At 44.2% G+C, this 17,555-nt stretch overlaps 1 protein-coding gene across 2 annotated transcripts; it reads right to left on the reverse strand.

Annotated features, from left to right (window-relative positions):
* Nucleotides 1-435: 435 nt before the first annotated feature.
* LOC141987822 (purpurin) lies at nucleotides 436-16,886 on the reverse strand. 2 transcript variants are annotated; one of them, XM_074953606.1, is made up of 6 exons: nucleotides 16,798-16,886; nucleotides 15,199-15,316; nucleotides 12,708-12,844; nucleotides 8,671-8,783; nucleotides 3,709-3,921; nucleotides 436-1,857 (listed from the first exon to the last, which is right to left on the reverse strand). In XM_074953606.1, exons 2-6 carry the CDS (start codon nucleotides 15,313-15,315, stop codon nucleotides 1,847-1,849), a joined length of 591 nt encoding a protein of 196 aa, XP_074809707.1. In that variant the 5' UTR covers nucleotide 15,316; nucleotides 16,798-16,886; the 3' UTR covers nucleotides 436-1,846. The 2 variants fall into 2 exon arrangements, with proteins under 2 accessions (XP_074809707.1, XP_074809706.1); XM_074953605.1 differs by lacking the exon at nucleotides 436-1,857 and having other exon boundaries at nucleotides 3,692-3,921.
* Nucleotides 16,887-17,555: the final 669 nt, after the last annotated feature.

A 17,555-nucleotide genomic window follows, 5' to 3' on the forward strand; every position in this document is an offset into this window, starting at 1 on the left:
TTATCTGCTTAGCAGATTTGTTAATAAAGGGACTTGTGATAAATTGCAGTTGTTTCTCCAGTGCCCCTTGGGTCTCTTATTCTAATATCACTGGTGATAATTTTCCATGTGCTGTAGCTATGTAGGAGACTGAACTCTTACCATCCACTGGAGTCTAAGAAATTAATCCATACTCAATACAGCAATTGGGCCATACCCAGGTCCTAATCCTGTATAAGCATTAAAGATCCCAGTTTTCCAGAAGGTGGCATATTGGTCCAAAGGTCTTCGCCAAAGGCTAAACTTCCTTTAGTTAAGACTTTAGCTTGTCTAATCAATTGAGATGGAGTCCTAAGTTGACACAACTCATCCCTGATATTACCTTAAAGGACAGAGAGGCGATTAGTAAGGTGTTAAATCATTCCACTGACTATTGCATTAGTCCAGCATGACCAGATGGACTGCGTACATTTATTCAGAACACGTGACAGTAGTTTACATACAGGTTACTAGTGTGTATCTAAATTGTTTTCCTGTCAGTGGTATCTCTGCATTTCATACTCCGGTTTTCATACTGCCCATAGCTATAAACATGACCTTTAGCAATCTTTCTCCCCTTCCTGACAATTGAAGGCTCCCTTTGGAGGGCAGTGAGCAGACTGCTATCCTCAACTAGCATACGTCTATTACAGCTAAATATCAGAGGCAATGCAGACTAGGGGCTTGGGGAGAACAAACCGCTTACCCTTTAAGGAGAGCTCACCACATTCCTGGTGCACTATCCACACTCAAGCTAGAAGAGCCTTTAACAGGAATTTATATGCTATTTGCAACCAAACTTTTCCCCAATTGTTCCCAACTGCCAGCAAACTGAAAAGTCAGTCATTTGCCAAGCGCTAGGCAGTGCCAGTATTTTACCATGCACTTTGATTTAGCTGCAGTCTTATCCCAAGTAATTACTAGATGCCCTTGCTACAGGATTGCACGAGTCAGCATAACGTGGTGGTATATCAAGTCAGTGGGTTTAGCTTTCTTCACAGAAAACCACTAACATCTGAGGATCAGTCATGTCCCATGGAAAGGGAATTGTGTGACTGAGAAATGCCTTTTCAGGCCCCCCCCCCCCATCTTCCTAAGAGGAACGGTCTACTACCCATTACTTCTCTGACTCTCTGCACAGACAAAAGCAACTCCTTGGCACAAAACCTATTGTTCCCCAGATGATGAGACAGGAGGGTGGAGGAAGGTGGTGGGAAGAATTTTGATACCTACTGTTAGGACTAGTAGCCAGGAGCTTGGATCAAGCAGCTGCACAGGGCTTTGATGAGGCTGAGCTTGTTCAACCCTTAAGAGGAACCAGGGATTCAGAATTCTGAGCTTTTAGGAAGCCAGCCTCTCGTGTGATCCTATATTGTGTTCTTAGTTTGAATTTGTTTGATGCCAGTTGTCTGACTAGAAATACCCAGCACAATGGGACCCCAACCCCGGTTGGGGCATTCAGCACTAATATTTACTAGCAGTAAATGTTCTACCATATTAACTTGGAATGAGAGGATCACACTGTATCAATCTCACATCAGACTTCTTAGCCCATCAGGCTCTGTTACTTAAAAGTTAAAATAGGAGGCTAGGTTAAATGAGACAGGCAGTAGAGGGCAAAATTCATGTTTAGAGGTTTCTTTAAAAACATATCACATTAACGTTATTCCTTTGAAAATTGCAGTCGGGTTACAAAAAAAATAACATTTTAACATGTTTTTCAGGAAAAAAACATTGGTCCAAACTATTTGATTTTTAAGAGAATGACAACTTCAAGACCCAGAGATCTAGTTTCAGGTCTTAAAAATAGGATCACAGGTGTAATTCCTTAGCAGGCACCTGCAAAAGGAAGGAAAGAAAGAAAGAAAACTTTAGTTCATTTTTTTCCATTCCATGCAAATAAATGTGTGGGATCATCACCGTGTTCTGCTACATTTCTAATCCTCAGTTCAGAAATTTGGGGGTACTCATAAAATAGAGTTCAGGGTTAGTGTCCAAAACTCTCACTTGCACTGTCTGGATCCTGCTCTGTGCATGTCTTTACCACATAATGTGTTAGAGCAGTCCTTAGCCACAAAGGGCCTAGTATATCAATTTAGCACCAGACATCCTGCCCGGTAACCAGTTCCCCTTTCTCAGCCACAGCCAGCAATGAGCGTACGTAGCCAGAAGCCTCTGGGTCAGCTCTTTGGGTGAACCCGACTAACACTTCCCTGCTTTCTTACTGTGTACCCACAGCTTGTTTCTGTTTGTTACTCAACTCACACCTGGGCAGCTTAACACTGTTACAAAGTTTGAACCTGCAGACTTTACCCAGGCAAAATTCCCGTTGACTTCAATAAGAGTTTTGCCTGAGTAAGGACTGTAAGTCAAGATCAGGCCCAAAGATAGCTCCTTACTTTGTGACTGAATCAGTCCTGTGACTGTCAGTTAATGAAGCAATTCATGTTGGGACCTGTACTCTCAATGAAGCACCTATTTTTAAGAGGGAGCTGGTTGGTCCCCCTATATTTAGATTATCTAACACTTTCCATTTTAAGAGATTCTTGCATCCTTCTGACTGGAAAGCTCTCACCCACTTCATTGTGTGCAGCAGACCTTTGAAAAGCAGGACAGGAATAACACTCTGGCTACTGAAGTACCTTGTCTTCAACCTATTCAGCTTTCTGGGGAGATGAACTGCTTGCCACCTTTCCCTCTCCTTTCCATTTTCAAGAAGAGTTTCAGACAGCAAGCCAGAATAACCCAACCCAATATTCTGGAGAGCCCCAGGGCTGCAGCACACACTGCGCTGGGAAGGGCCAAGACCTGCCAGAGCAGGACTTTGTGGGGCTGGGAGGAAGGAAGTGCACAGAGCTGGGCTTCCTCCCCACTCAGCACATTGCCTCAGTAGCCCATGCACCACACATGGGTTAGCAAGTCCCACACCTCTGGTGGAGGGCGGGTAACCAAGCCAGGCTTCCCGACCAAGAAGTCCCCCTGCCTCCAGCACATGGCATTGAAGGGCCAGTTCCCCCACCCCATGGGCACTGTGTGGGGCTAGAACTTCCCCAGCTCAAAGGACAGAGAACTAGGTGAGGCTGCTCCCCAAGCACCCTCAAGATCCAGCACATGACTCATTAACACACCCAGAGAAACGGCCATCTCTTCCTGCCAGCTAATGCAGTTAGAAGCACAGCTCTAATTATAGCAGTCTGTGCTGAAGGTTCAGGCTTCAAACCCTGCTGGCGCCTCACAATGGGGAGAGGCTGTTAAGTACTGGAATCTGTTTCTACCTTTTTGCTTTGTACAGGCAGAGAGTCACAGCTAACTTAGAAGGACTTTATTTAGGTGGCCAAGTCAAACACTTGAACGTTAGGAAATGCCAGACTTCCCGTTGCCCAGGCAACCTTAAATCTGTCCTTTTGTATGTGTCCACTAGGATGCTTTAATGACATGACATCCTGTTTTTCCACAGGATATCGGCTTCATTACTGCATAGGATGGGGATGAGGGGCAGATTTAAGTTTGCACAACCATAAATCTGGCATTTTTAACTTCTAAGTCTTTCACTTTGCAGCCACACTCTTACTTAATATTGCACACAAAAGTGCTGTCAAAAGAACTGTTAATTAGGTTGCAATGACTTCGTTGTATTAGGAAATATGCGTCTGACTCTTACAGTAAGAGTCTTTTAGTATCTTAACGTACCTGTCTGCAGCACTGGCTGGAACTGGCCAGACATGCAAATCTCTTCCTGCTTCTGACGCACAATGCGCTGAATGGCTGGTGGGAGCCCACGAGGGTTGCGTGAGAAGATAAGGGAGTATCCATCATCACAAGTGCCATCCTCTTTCAGGCTGCGGCAGGCATAAGTAATGGCATAGTTGTCATAATCGGTGTCAATCACCCAGTAGTTGTCCCCTGAAATGTTAGAACACCTCGTTAGTCATGGGCTGTAGGTAGCTACCTAGGTGAAGATGTCTGAGCACTCCAATCCAGTGAACTCAAGCTTTACAACAATCAGTGGTGGGAAGGCAAGTCAGCAAATTTCACAGTGTGTGTGCGCATATATGAGTGTGAGTGAAACGACTGGAACAGGTTCCCAAGGGATGAAGGGTTCTATCACTCAGAGTCCTGACATCTGGATGGAATGTCTTTCTGTGAGAAACGCTCCCGTTCAGCCAGGAATCGAGCTGGATGCAGTCCACCCCTGATTAGCTGTGGTACACAGGAGGTCAGACTAGATGATAATGATCCTTTCTGACTTTCAACTATAAAATCCCTTTTCAACTTCTACCTGGAATGGGAAGAATTTCAATGGTTTTCACCACCAAACTTTTTTTCTTGGCCCCTTTATGGACCTGCTCCACTGAAGTCTGTCCAAAACACCATTGGGAATAAAACTGGGGCTTAGGATATAGAAGATTCACTGAAGCCTCATTAAACTATCTTTTTGCACAGGCCTATTCTTGGATCATGGGGTAATTGAAAGATAGCTTTGTTTGATGAAACACAGTTGAGCCTTTCTAATCTGCACACCAAATCATGCCAAACAAGAGTTTATTACAATAGTATATGTTGTAATGAAGTTTTTTCCCTAGGTTTTCATTAACTTGGCTAGAGATCAAGTATTAAAAACAAAACTAATTGTCTAAGTAATGGGCTTTTTTGCAATTAGTATTTTTTTAAAAATTATTTCGGTCCTGATTCTCCACGTTTAGCATGCACAGAACTGATTTCAGTAGGAATTTTGTGCGAATAAGGAATGCAGAATTGAGCCCTTAATTGAAAATTCCTGAATCCAGTAATTCACTGTGGGCTATGCAACTGAAATTAGTGAGGTTCTTCCATATGTTATGGAGTCATTGGTTGATACTCTATAGTTAAGAGGTTGAATCCCTGCTATAATTGCAAAACTCACTTATGTATGGAAAGTATAGTGGAATTGATCTAGTATCTTCTCACATTACAGCATTCGCTAATGACCCAGAAAAATTATGTATTTACTAGAACATCTGTTAGTTTAGCAATTCAAATTAAAAACAGCTCCTTTATGAAATTTAGCACCCATTGTCAGACTTTGCCTCTAATCTGATTAACAGACCAAACCAGCCTCTTTCATTAATCCTACAAGAGGAGTTTAAATGGAGACCAGGCACAAGATTTCAATGGGTTTGGATGAAATGGAGAGGTTGGTCAAGTTTTCCCATTAGTCGTAATGATACAATGATCAATTCCAGAATTCCATGAAGAACTGCCCTCTCTCCAAATGACTGCCATCACCCATTGTTCTCCAGGGGATTGAAGGCACAGCTGCCCTCAGTTTGTGGCCATTTTGAGAAGGGTGCTATTGTAATACCCTCAGTTCTACCATTTGACAGTATAGAAAAGTCAAAGTGTTTTGTTTAAGTTAGGAAAAGTAGCAAGATGCAGATACAGCCTGTGACACAAGTCTGCCTTTATCATGTACACAGAGCCTGAACAGCAAGAATTCTAGTCCAAGAATGTGCCTAAAAGTAATAAAAATTTATAAGACTGCTCCATTAAAACAAATTAGTCCGAGAAAGGATTTGGTTTCTCCTTCTATGGATTAGGCCAGCTCCTGGAATTTTCTGTGCAATTCCACTGCAGGTCCACTAACTACTGAAGTGGCAGCAGTGATTCTGTAATTAGGATGAGTTGAGTTTTGCACTTGAAGTGGAGTTTCAGCATAGAAGAAGAAGTTATATCTTCCCCTAAATTATAGCACTTGGCTGAGCACAGAATTTTCTGGAAATTTCCCCGTTAAAATGGGCCCTTTAAGAAATTTAGAATCCAGTGTCAGCCTTTTTTGCCCCTAATAATCGTAGACTAGCCCATTTTTAAAAACTTTTCAGTTAAAACATACTGGAATCTTGAGTATATAGAGTTATATTTATTGTTTTTAGGTTCCATAGTAATTTTTTTCTGTTCTCAGTGAAAGTTTCTCCTAAAGCAGAGACTGAAGGGAACAATGGTAGGCACAGAGAATTCAGTGAAGAACTTGCCCTCTGTCAAAATGGCTGCCATCTCCTCAGATATGGTTCGCAGTTTTCCATTGAAAGGAATTTGCTGGAAAAATTTGGTTCCTGCCAAATTGAAGTTTCCTATGGAAAAAGTTAGATTTTGCCAGAGTTTTGCAGTTTTCTAGTGGAAAATCAAAACATTTAGTTCTTGGTTGATTTGAGCTGAGTACAAATTTTTCCGTTTGTTGAACCAAACAGTAATATTGGTGTCGAATCATCTTGACGCTATGGCATATCTGCGTAAAGTGCAGTGGTGCCTCATGGGAGTTGTCCTTAGAGTGATTCATGCCCCCCATTCCCTGTGGGCTGGGGCTCACTGACTAATTGTATCTCCCATAATGTACCAAGATCTTTCCTATGACCGTGTCACGTGATGCTCCATTGGGGTCAAGGCATCAAGGAAGATGTAGTTCAGCCAGGGAGCAATGAGAGTACGAGTCATCCAAACGACAACTTCCACGAGGCAATGTGACAACTTAGCTTAATGTTGAACTTGTTCAGAACCAAATGTAACATTTTAATATTTCCATATTGAAATTTCAGAACTTCACGTTCTGCAAGACATTGTAACACTTCGGCTTTTCACTCTACTAGGCACAAAAACCAAATGCAAAATATCAATTTCCTATGAGGTCGAAATTCTAAATTGTGCTCCGCTCTGCATGTTAATGAGACAACATCTCTTACAGAACAGGGGGCACCATCAGGCAGCTATTGCTTCACTCATGTGGAGAACAATGGGAAAGGGTGGCCATTCTGAAATGGGCAATTTGACAAATTTTGCAGTGATGACAAGTGGCAAATATTGTGATTAATCCTAAAAAAAAAAAAAAATTCTACAAAAGGTACCTGTTGCACCAGAGCAACTCCACGGGTGCATCGGGGTCAGGGAAGGGAAATTAGAGTGTGTGTATAGGATAACAGAGAGTGGCGTGCAAGAGGTAACATTTTCAATTTAAAAAGCAAGGAGATTCCCAGATAAGCAACATAAAAATGTAGTTAAGGTTTAGTACTTATCACCAGTCTAGGGAAACTGCATTGCTGGGCTGTTATTATCTCCAAACCAAGTGTTATCAGCCCACAAAGTTAACACTCAAGAAAGAAATCTGAACATTTTTGGGTATGGAAGTGCACAGTTAGGGTGCCCAAACAACCTTATCCCTGCCGGGTCATGACACTGTGAGGGGGAAATAATGAAGAGGTGTAAATTATCTAGAAAAAATAATCAGTTTAATCTGGGCCCACAACAACAGTTAAGGCAAAATAAGTTTGGTATGGTGTCACTACAGCACACGAGCATTTCTGCTGAAGGAAAAACTTTCAGTTATGGAGCGTAACAGGGAAAAAGGGACAATTAATCCTAGCAGAAAAGAAAAGAAAAGAAACGTAACTTCAGTAGGAAATTAAGGGAGCTTTAACTCTATGGGAAGTTTGAAGGGTCTGTTGGTAGAGTGCAGGGCTTCTGGCTGCCCGTGCAGTATAATTATGGAAATACACGTCTGGATTTCCTAACAACTCAACCTTATCTGAATTTCCTAAGTCAATAACACTTGGTCTTGGGATAATTACAGTATCCCTGCAATTTAGTTTAACCTAAGTTAGTGATATGTCCTCTCACCTTAACTCCATTTCATCCTGGGGTGTGTGTCTGGGAATATATCACAGGTAGACCAGCTGTAATGACTATATTAATGTTGCCTAACACTGTCTAGGTTTTGAATTTTTCTAAGATGTTGCCCCTGTTTTTACAGCTTTGTTCTTCCATCCAGGATGTTTTGAAGTAATTTATTTACCAGTGCACTAGAAAGATATTCCTTCAGCACTCACTAATGGGGAATCCTGTCCAGCCACCACAGCTGCAGAGAGTCCTCTGGCAGCGGAAGGGACATGGGAGGTGCATGCAGGAATTAGGCAGGTGTATACACCTGGCTGGCACAAAAAGTTCCTGGGGAGTGGGGCTCAATCCCGAGGGCAGCTAAGGGACAACCATACGATTTTCCTCCTGTCACTATCCACCCAGCCACTTTGGCCTGCTGCTAGTGTGAGAATATGGGGGTAAGTGTCAAATCCCTCCCCCAGTGCACAGCCCAAGTTATCAGGCTGTGCGTGGGGAAGGCCTGCAGAGGCTAACAGGAGCAAGCACACCTCCAACTCCTGAAAAACATCATTTCCCAAGTCCAGACAGCCCAGAACTGTATTGATACAGCTTTGTGCTGTAACCTACCTTTGTGAAATAGATTAGTAATAGTTTGGTCCTTAAGGGAGTCTCTGGCACGTCTCTTTTTGGGAGGTAGAGAGCTCTCTTTTTCTTGGAGTAGGCTTTCCCATCATGTTTAGGGGAGGACGAGTTGGTTATGGTAGAGAAGCACTGTGAAGCAAGGATTTGCAGTATTCTCCAAAGATCAGCCTCTGGAGTTGTCTCCCAAAGTAGATTCCACAGCCAGATTCTCCCCCGGTCAACAATGCTTGGTCCCCAGCTCTCACGCACTTCACTCTAACCTGTGTGACCTGCAATGTCCCACATGAGTGCAACGGTCTTGGCAGCTCATCCACTGAAACACGTAGGCCTCGACACCAAAGAGCTACAAACCAATACAGCTAACCAAAGGTGATGAAATTCACTCACCTCCACTGGACAAGTAGCTTGCCAGACCTTGGTAACTCATGTACATCTTTGCTGGAGTGGTGGGGTCTGGGACTGTGTACTGAGCAGCCATATCAGCACAGATCACCCAGAATCTGAAACAGGAGCAGAGATACTGAGGATGGGAATCTACAGTGTGTATGTTTCAATGCACAAAATAACAGCCCTGTTCAGGACTCGTACAGGTACCTGACTTAATTCTGACAGACTTAGCAGGGCCATGGGCACTGTTCCCATTTCAAAATAGTTCATCATTAAGTAAAAGCCACTCCACGTCCTAGCACAGTGATCCTTTCCCACTCGCGACGCAGGAACGAGTCGTGGGCTGCACAGATGCAAGTGCAGAGAGATGATGCATCTGCTACCCACCTCCACACCACATAGTAAGTCGTATGCATCCAGAAATGGCAGGAAATGCATTCTGTGTATTGGTGTATGGCTCAGACAAAATTAGACTCCTACTGCGCTACATGCCGCTGAGAAAATAGCAGTAAGAGTCGCTGCTCAAAGAGCATAACTTCTTCCTATAGACAAGATGCTCCACTCCTGTTCACACAGGATTCAAGCAGGCAGAGGACAAGGGTGAATGGCAATATAAATACAGGGCTGCAGGCAGCTCTTACAGGCCCTCGATCATTCAAAGGTATATCACTAGATGGTTGGTTTCCGCTGAGCGTCATAAGTAGTGTCTCTCAAGGAGGAATTTGAGGGTGGGGAGGGTAGCAGCCTTGTGGACTAGTTTAAGACAGGAATTCCCTATATAAAGAGAGCCATGAAAACAATTCCAGTGGGCTATAGGAGGAATGGATTACTGGAGAGTGAAGGCTGATGTGGCTGGCAGAGTGGGCACCAGAGATGTGATCTCAGAGAGAGGAGTATTGAAAATGACCAGAAGCTGCATTTATCATAGAATCATAGAATATCAGGGTTGGAAGGGACCCCAGAAGGTCATCTAGTCCAACCCCCTGCTCAAAGCAGGACCAATTCCCAGTTAAATCATCCCAGCCAGGGCTTTGTCAAGCCTGACCTTAAAAACCTCTAAGGAAGGAGATTCTACCACCTCCCTAGGTAACGCATTCCAGTGTTTCACCACCCTCTTAGTGAAAAAGTTTTTCCTAATATCCAATCTAAACCTCCCCCATTGCAACTTGAGACCATTACTCCTCGTTCTGTCATCTGCTACCATTGAGAACAGTCTAGAGCCATCCTCTTTGGAACCCCCTTTCAGGTAGTTGAAAGCAGCTATCAAATCCCCCCTCATTCTTCTCTTCTGCAGACTAAACAATCCCAGCTCCCTCAGCCTCTCTTCATAAGTCATGTGCTCTAGACCCCTAATCATTTTTGTTGCCCTTCGCTGGACTCTCTCCAATTTATCCACATCCTTCTTGTAGTGTGGGGCCCAAAACTGGACACAGTACTCCAGATGAGGCCTCACCAGTGTCGAATAGAGGGGAACGATCACGTCCCTCGATCTGCTCGCTATGCCCCTACTTATACATCCCAAAATGCCATTGGCCTTCTTGGCAACAAGGGCACACTGTTGACTCATATCCAGCTTCTCGTTCACTGTCACCCCTAGGTCCTTTTCCACAGAACTGCTGCCTAGCCATTTCTTCTCTGGCTCCCCATTTTCCACACTGGGGGGAGATTTGGCCAGCGGGAGTGCTCTTGTCCGCTACACCTCGCAGAGCCTGGCGTGAGCAGGCTGTTGCGATAGTCATAGAATCATAGAATCTCAGGGTTGGATGGGACCTCAGGAGGTCATCTAGTCCAACCCCCTGCTCAAAGTCAGGGGAGGCGACCGGACACTCAGATTCTGCAAGTGAGAGGGAACAGCAGCAGGATGTGGGGTACGGGAGGAGGAGCTCGGAGGCCTAAGCAGCACAGGAGGAGCAAGTCACGGGTAACACATTCATCTGGGGCTAGCTCAGCATGCAGAGACCGGCTGCAAGTCACAGCAGCATCTAGGGAGGTCTGGCCTTCCTGGGGAAAGGGTAGTCTAGCGTGGGGAAAGGGTAGTCCTTTGATGCCAGGCAGGGCCATACGACAGGGTTCACAATGAGTGGAGATGTGTCACTTGTACCCACCCCCTGCAACCTTTGCAGAGGCCCTTCCCCCAGGTGTCACCTCAGCCCTGACAATCAACAAGGTGAGACGGAACAGATATGTCCCTGCCAGGACAGACCCCCTGGGCAGATGCCAAAGCTTTCATCTCACGATATCACTCCTCTCGGTTGCCCTTCACATGGTCTATGCAGCTACCACAGGGTGTCCAAGTGGGCAGTGGAGGCTGACCAGGGCCAAGAATGGGGACAGTAGTGGTCAGATGGGGAAAGCAGGGTAAGGAACTTGCAAGAGCCAAGAGACTGGACAGCCAGGGCCACAGAGCGGGTTCCAAGTCACATTCCCTGCAGTTCAGACCCAGGGCAGATACCTTCGCTTTACACTCCCCTCCCCCAGCCCCATACACATTCTGAACAGACAAGGTGTTGGGGAGGGTAACTGTCCTCTGCCAGCTACAACAGGTTGCATCCTCCTTACTAAATGCTCTCCCCGGTTTTCCTTTCTGCTGTGCATCCATCCTTTTGTTAGTGGAGGTGCCACCTCAGAAGGGAGTAGGTTTTACTGTTCATTTGCGCAGGAATTAATGGCCACCATGCAAATGGCTGACTTACACTAGCTTTTCCCCTGGTTTGCGACCATGAACCCCCTGACTAAACTGTCCAGTGTCTGAGCACAGGCGGGGAGAATTTGCTGCACCCTCCCTCTGGGATAGGAGGTCTCTGATCCTAATCCCTCGTCCCAAAGCTGGATTTACACTGGGATGAAGTTGCATGCTCAAAGCCTACTGAATACAAGGAGTATAACTTCAGCCGTGAAGCAGATACATTCATGGCAACAGATGATTTCCTGGTTTTCTTGGGAGGCTACCCAAAATCGACAACTCTGAATAGCCAAACGTCTTCCTTCCCACATGCATTACGTAGTACTTGTCTACTGAACTTCACCTGGCCTTTTTCTCAAACTGCCTGGAGCGCTACCCATTTGTCTCTCTTGACAAACCTAAGGTTTGTATCAGTGAGTTTTACCACCTCAGTGCACCCATCTTCCATATTGTTAGCTAATGTTGAACAGCACTGGAGCTAGTATTTATCTATGGAAGGTCTTGGGGGGTTTCTTTCTACACTGAGAAAGCTGTTTATTTCTCCTCAGTTTAGTCTCTCAACCAAGCCGTAATCCCTTACAGCAGCCATGGGTGATGGGCAAAAATCTTAGATTTGTTTCCATCTGTCTATCCCGTACCCACCCATATTATCTGAGGGCTTTTTGAGTCTTCCACAGAAGACGAACCAATGTCAGGTGGAAAAATCCACTAACATGGTTCCTTCAACCACCAAATCTTTCAGGTAAATCTAACCAATTAGAAGCAGTTTGCCCTTCCAAAAGCTACATTGGTTTATTTGACTTTACCCTCACTGGAATGCTTTGCCACTCTACATTTAATGATTTTCTTAGCCATGCTTCTTTGTAAAGAAGCTATGCCTGAGGTATAATTCCTAGGACCTCCATTTGAATAAACAGGTTGAACGCTGTCAAACTTTGAATATAGTACTTGTTTTTAGGGGTTTTTTTTGTTAATAGCACAGCTCTTTTTTTCTTTAGTTTCCTTAAAACTCAGAAACTCCATCTGAGCCTACTGACTTGTTACCATTATTGAAGACATAGCTTTACAAGTCCTGGGCCTCTGAACACAGACTGTCAGATACATGATGATTGTGTGATGGCACAAAAGAGACCAGGCTGGCTTTGAACTCATCATCACTGGCGGCCTAAATAGAAAATAAAGCCAGGACCCTAGAAGCAGAAGGTTTGACGTTTTAACATACTGAGCTTTATTAGGTTTTCCTCCTTGAACAAGGTAACCAAGTCATGTCATGTGGCTCAGTGACGTTCCCAGTTACAAGGCAGACTAGTGCATTCGATCAGGCACGCGAGTGGAGTGTTCGCCAAGCACTTACCCAAAGAGCTTCACTCTGCCTTTGGAAGATGCAATCATTGTGCCATCCTCCTCAATGGTGTATTCAGCAGAGATGTTATCCTGAAGGAAGAGGCCTTCTGGGTCCTTCTTTGCTAGGGCATACCATTTCCCTGCATACTGAAATGAAAGGAAAATATCCCAATTAATGAAGATCAGGCATCTGTAACCATCCGTACTGCAGCAGGCTGGTGGCCAGAAAGCTTGTAGGTAGGTGCTATAAAAACCAGGGAAAGGCCTGTGTGTGCATTTGTTAGATGCTTGGAAGAATGGTTCTGCTGTTCATTTTCACCTTTGACCTTGTGACAGGAGCTGGTAACCCTGGATACTGAAGGCCCAGTCATCTACAGTGCAGGTAGCAGCAGCGTAAGCTTCCCTACATTGCCCGGCTTACATGTCTCAGCCATGTCCCAAACAAAGCATGGCTGTAAATCAAACAGTAGCACATCTTCTGTTCCCTTTCAGTCCTTGGCCTCTTTGCAACAAGTGACCCAGTTAGAGCAAATTGCATGAGGGTTTTAGGGGCCACTTTGCCATTCATAAATTGATGGGAAATTCCATCTCTTTTCACAGTTTCACTAAATACCCATTAGATTGTGACACTTGTCACTACTGAAAGAGACTGAATTTGATACTTTGCTGGAAGCCCTCACCCTTGTTAAAGTTCCTATGCAGAGAGGCAAAAAACATTAAGCTTACTAGTTAGAAACTGAGGCAAGGAGGCCAGTTTGGTGGTGGTGGTGTGCATACATTTGATTGAGCAAGAAGAAAATGTCCAGGAAAGCATCCCTGAAGACCTAGCATGGTATGTGTTGAAAACGAAAGGGGATCGACAGAAGCTACTCCAGCAGGGTCAGACCCACGAAGAGTTAGCCACAGAGGACTAACAGGAGTAATGCACAAAGCTGAACACAAACAGAAGGCAAACATCTGCCTACACTGTTAAGTCTTGCACCCCTGCTCTGGCATTCATGAAAATTGGGACATTTAGGGGGGATTTGTGTCTGTAAAAGGAACGTATGGAGTTAAGAGGCCAGGTGATCTAGGACGTCACATGCCTGTTAGAGACTGAAATGGAGCCTGTAACTCAGGAACAGCTACATCAGGGGGATTCTCAGCCTTTAGTCAGAGTGCGGGTTCTCCCCAAGCCCTCCAGAGCTGATGCATATGGGCACATATGAGTATTTCCATTGCCTCTCACAGCCCAACCCAAGGTGGGGGTCTAGCAGTGAAGGGAGGAGGGAACAATTCCTGGTTAGCCTTACTTGACCCTTCTGTGGGCCACCAAAGGCCCCTTCTGGAAGAGGTTCTTCCTTAGGAGGGCTGCAAAGTGGTTTCAGCATGGGGGGAGGGTGGATTAGCCGGGTTGTTTGATCCTGCCTTAATCCTTCGCTGTCCTAGGGAGCCAAAACGTCATCAGTTCAGATTAGTGACTGAAACGGAGCCCCATACAAACTGGAGCAGAGCAGGAACGTTATGATCAAACGTAATAGTCTACAGTCTGGGGTACTTCTGTGACCCCGGTGATTGTAGTATCTCAGCATCTGCAATTGTATTAATTCTCTCACCACTCCTAGGAGGTAGATTTGGTGGGGGATCGGGAGAGCCAGAACCAGGCTGGGAAGGAAGGTCCCAGCAGTTCCAGCCCCCAATGGCAGCCCCTCAAAGTCCTGCGCTCACCTCTGCCCTCCCGCCAGTTCTGTGACCCCAGCTATTATCCCCATTTTACAGATGGGAAAATGAGGCACAGAGGCCCAAGGTCACATAGGAAGTCTGTGGCAGAGCAGGGAAATTGCATCCTGCACCTCCAAAGTCCCAGGCTGGTCCCCTGGCCACATCCAAAGACAGATTCTGTTTGTTTCTGTCCCAATGGATATTATCTAGAGGTGGTCCTATTTGCTACCATAATTCAACCAGTCTCAGAACCTCTCTTGAGCATCAGATTGATGTCAATGGGGCTACTCTAAGACCCAATTTATCTCCCTTTGATTCGCTGGGAGGCAGCTCCAGCTCCCAAGGGCCACTCCTCAGTGAGGATTTGCAGCTCACTAGCATAGTCTAGATTCAAAGGAGGCAAGCCTGCCATACCACTAACGTGGGGGAAATGACTGTCCTGTGTATTTAGCGTCAGGATGCGCCATTAATGGCAGCACATTAGTAATGGGAGCTTTTGGACCTCCAGCAATTGAGCAGATGTTACTAGGTCAAACAAGTTCCTTATGTGAGAAAATTAACCTTCATTTTGGATTTTTTGGGCTGAAGTTCTTACTGAGCAGAAGGCAATGGGGGATTAATCTGGTGCGTTAACAGCAAAGTATGGAAACAGAATATATTTTACCTTTAAAGCAAAGAGATTAATTTCCCAGCTCATGTTGCATTGAATTAGTACATTATGCAAATAAAAGACGTGTAAATGTAAATTGGGCAGCTTCTACTGCCAAACTGTGCACAGTAGATGAAGCTGTGATAATTACCCTCTTTGGATCGAAGTTGTCTTTCACAGAGAAAGAATCCACTGTACAGCTTTGAGCCAGGCAGTGTTCAATACCAGAGAGGAGTGTTGCCAGGAAGACATACTGTGCATATTTCATTCTGGAAGACAAAAGCAAACATGAAGAGTTTCATACAGATGCAGATTCACAAACCTGAAGAAGGTTTTTGATTGAAGGCCAAAAAATAATCCAGATAGCATCTGAAATATACCAACTTCTGCGGGAGCATAGTCAATGGTCCTGTTTTAATGTAAACGATTGTGTGGTTTGTACCTTTGTGTATTTAATGGTACTACCCACCACATTCTTGTCAATGGTATTTGGGCTGGGGATGAGGACAACAATCAATCTCATTTTTATCACCAAATCGTGAGTTTTCTACCTGCATTAAGATATTCACTAAGATGGAAACAATGGTAAGGTCAAGACCTTAAATGTAAGGTCAAGTTTAAAGTAAAATGCCTGTTTCTACATGCAACAATTGGGATAGCTAGTGTTATAAATACTGATTACAGGCTTCACATTTTTAAACTTGTTTCCTGTATTGTTACTCTAAGTACAGTATTGAATAAATCCTTCTTTAAGAAACCTGGCCAAATTAAAATGCCTAATACAAGTCTGATTAGCACATCACTGCACCTACAATAATTTTTGGTTTGCTAAATTAGTATTTTGCTTGTCACAAATACTGGCATTTGTGCCAGCTCTATTTTATTGCTATGAATCTAGCTGGAAAATGGATAGAGTTACTCACATTTTCTGTTTTTCCATTAATATTTTGTTTTGATTAAAGTGTTCCAGTGAGCTCTAGTGAAACCTCATTTTTCAGAATTAAATTGTTTTTACATATTTACGACCATCGATCCCTGGGACATCTCTGTGTCCAGCAGGGTTATTACCTTTCACATGAGAGTTCTCACAACCTAACCAAATGTTCTCTAATGGCTTATTAAAACATGAAATGAATTTAACTTTTATACTAATCCCTCTTATAGTCTCTCCACCTCACATCTGAGAGACAATATTCAGATGTTGGATGACTGACCTGCCTTTAGAATATTACCACAATTTTGCCGAGTAATCCCCAGCTGTATTAACTGCTTAGCGTATCCGAATTCATCCACATTAAACTTAAATGCTTACAGGGGGATAAAAGTCTTTCCTGATTATCCTTTTATTATGATTAATTATTATTATTACTACAACTTTTTGCAGGATATCCAACAGTGAGTCATTTAGATCTTTACTTCATAATCTTATCCCTGCAGAGCCTGAGCTAACATCTAGATTGTCCCAAAGACATGCTCAGTTAACTATTTTCCAACTCAAGTTACACCTGGAGTAACATATCAGCAAATGCTACTTGCAGTTTTCTGAGGCATATTTCACGTAAGATGCCAAGTACAGTAGCCTGAAAGGCGTGGCAGGAGAAGCTGTTTCCTGAGAAGATAACTTGCTTCTTTATGCATCCGATGAAGTGAGCTGTAGCTCACGAAAGCTTATGCTCAAAATAAATTGGTTAGTCTCTAAGGTGCCACTAGTACGCCTTTTCTTTTTGCTTCTTTATTGAGCGACACCTACCTGCTGGGGTATTGTAGCTGCAGCCCTCCAAGTCAGTCCGTTTCTCAGTGGTCAGCTGAAGAGTCTTGTGTGAACTGCCCTCTGGCTGCCTTTAAATAATGAATTTGCAAAGTCACTAATTGGTTATTTTCGCTGGTGTGCCTGAATAAGACCCTTAATCTTGGATAAGCCATTATGTAAAAACCAAGTGTAATCCTCATAGTGGTGTGTCTGCCTGCTTCACTAATACAAACACAGCTTTTGCATAATGGAAAAAGAAGGCCAGAGGGCTAATAGGTCTGGTGAAGCAAGAGTAAGGACACCTCTGTCACATTCCACTCTGCTTGCCTCTTTAACATGTGTTGGGGGAAAACAGGGACAGTTAATCAGAAACTCATGAATCAGCAGACATGCACATGGACCCTCTTCAAGTCACTCACTCACCTGGGGTGAATATAATATCATTCATTTTTCCAATAGATGTGATGTGTCATCGGCTAAGACCCAAAACAATGAGTATAAAAATGAGGACTTTATCTCAGGAGGGTCACCCCAAACACACTATTCCTAGGTTGTCACACCAAGAACCCAGTACATTTGCAATACAGCCAATTTCAAGTCTCTTCGCCTCACTCGGGGTATCTATTAAAACCTTTCACCTGTTGGTGCTTCACAGCAACTCAAAGTAAGATGAAGTCAGAAGATGCTTGAAAAAAAGGTTGTGTCCGCCTCAGCCTTAGTCTCTCTTTTAGCCTCTTGCAATTCCCACCTGAGCATCA

Source organism: Natator depressus, chromosome 5 (assembly GCF_965152275.1).
Source record: "Natator depressus isolate rNatDep1 chromosome 5, rNatDep2.hap1, whole genome shotgun sequence".
Classification (NCBI taxonomy): domain Eukaryota; kingdom Metazoa; phylum Chordata; order Testudines; family Cheloniidae; genus Natator; species Natator depressus.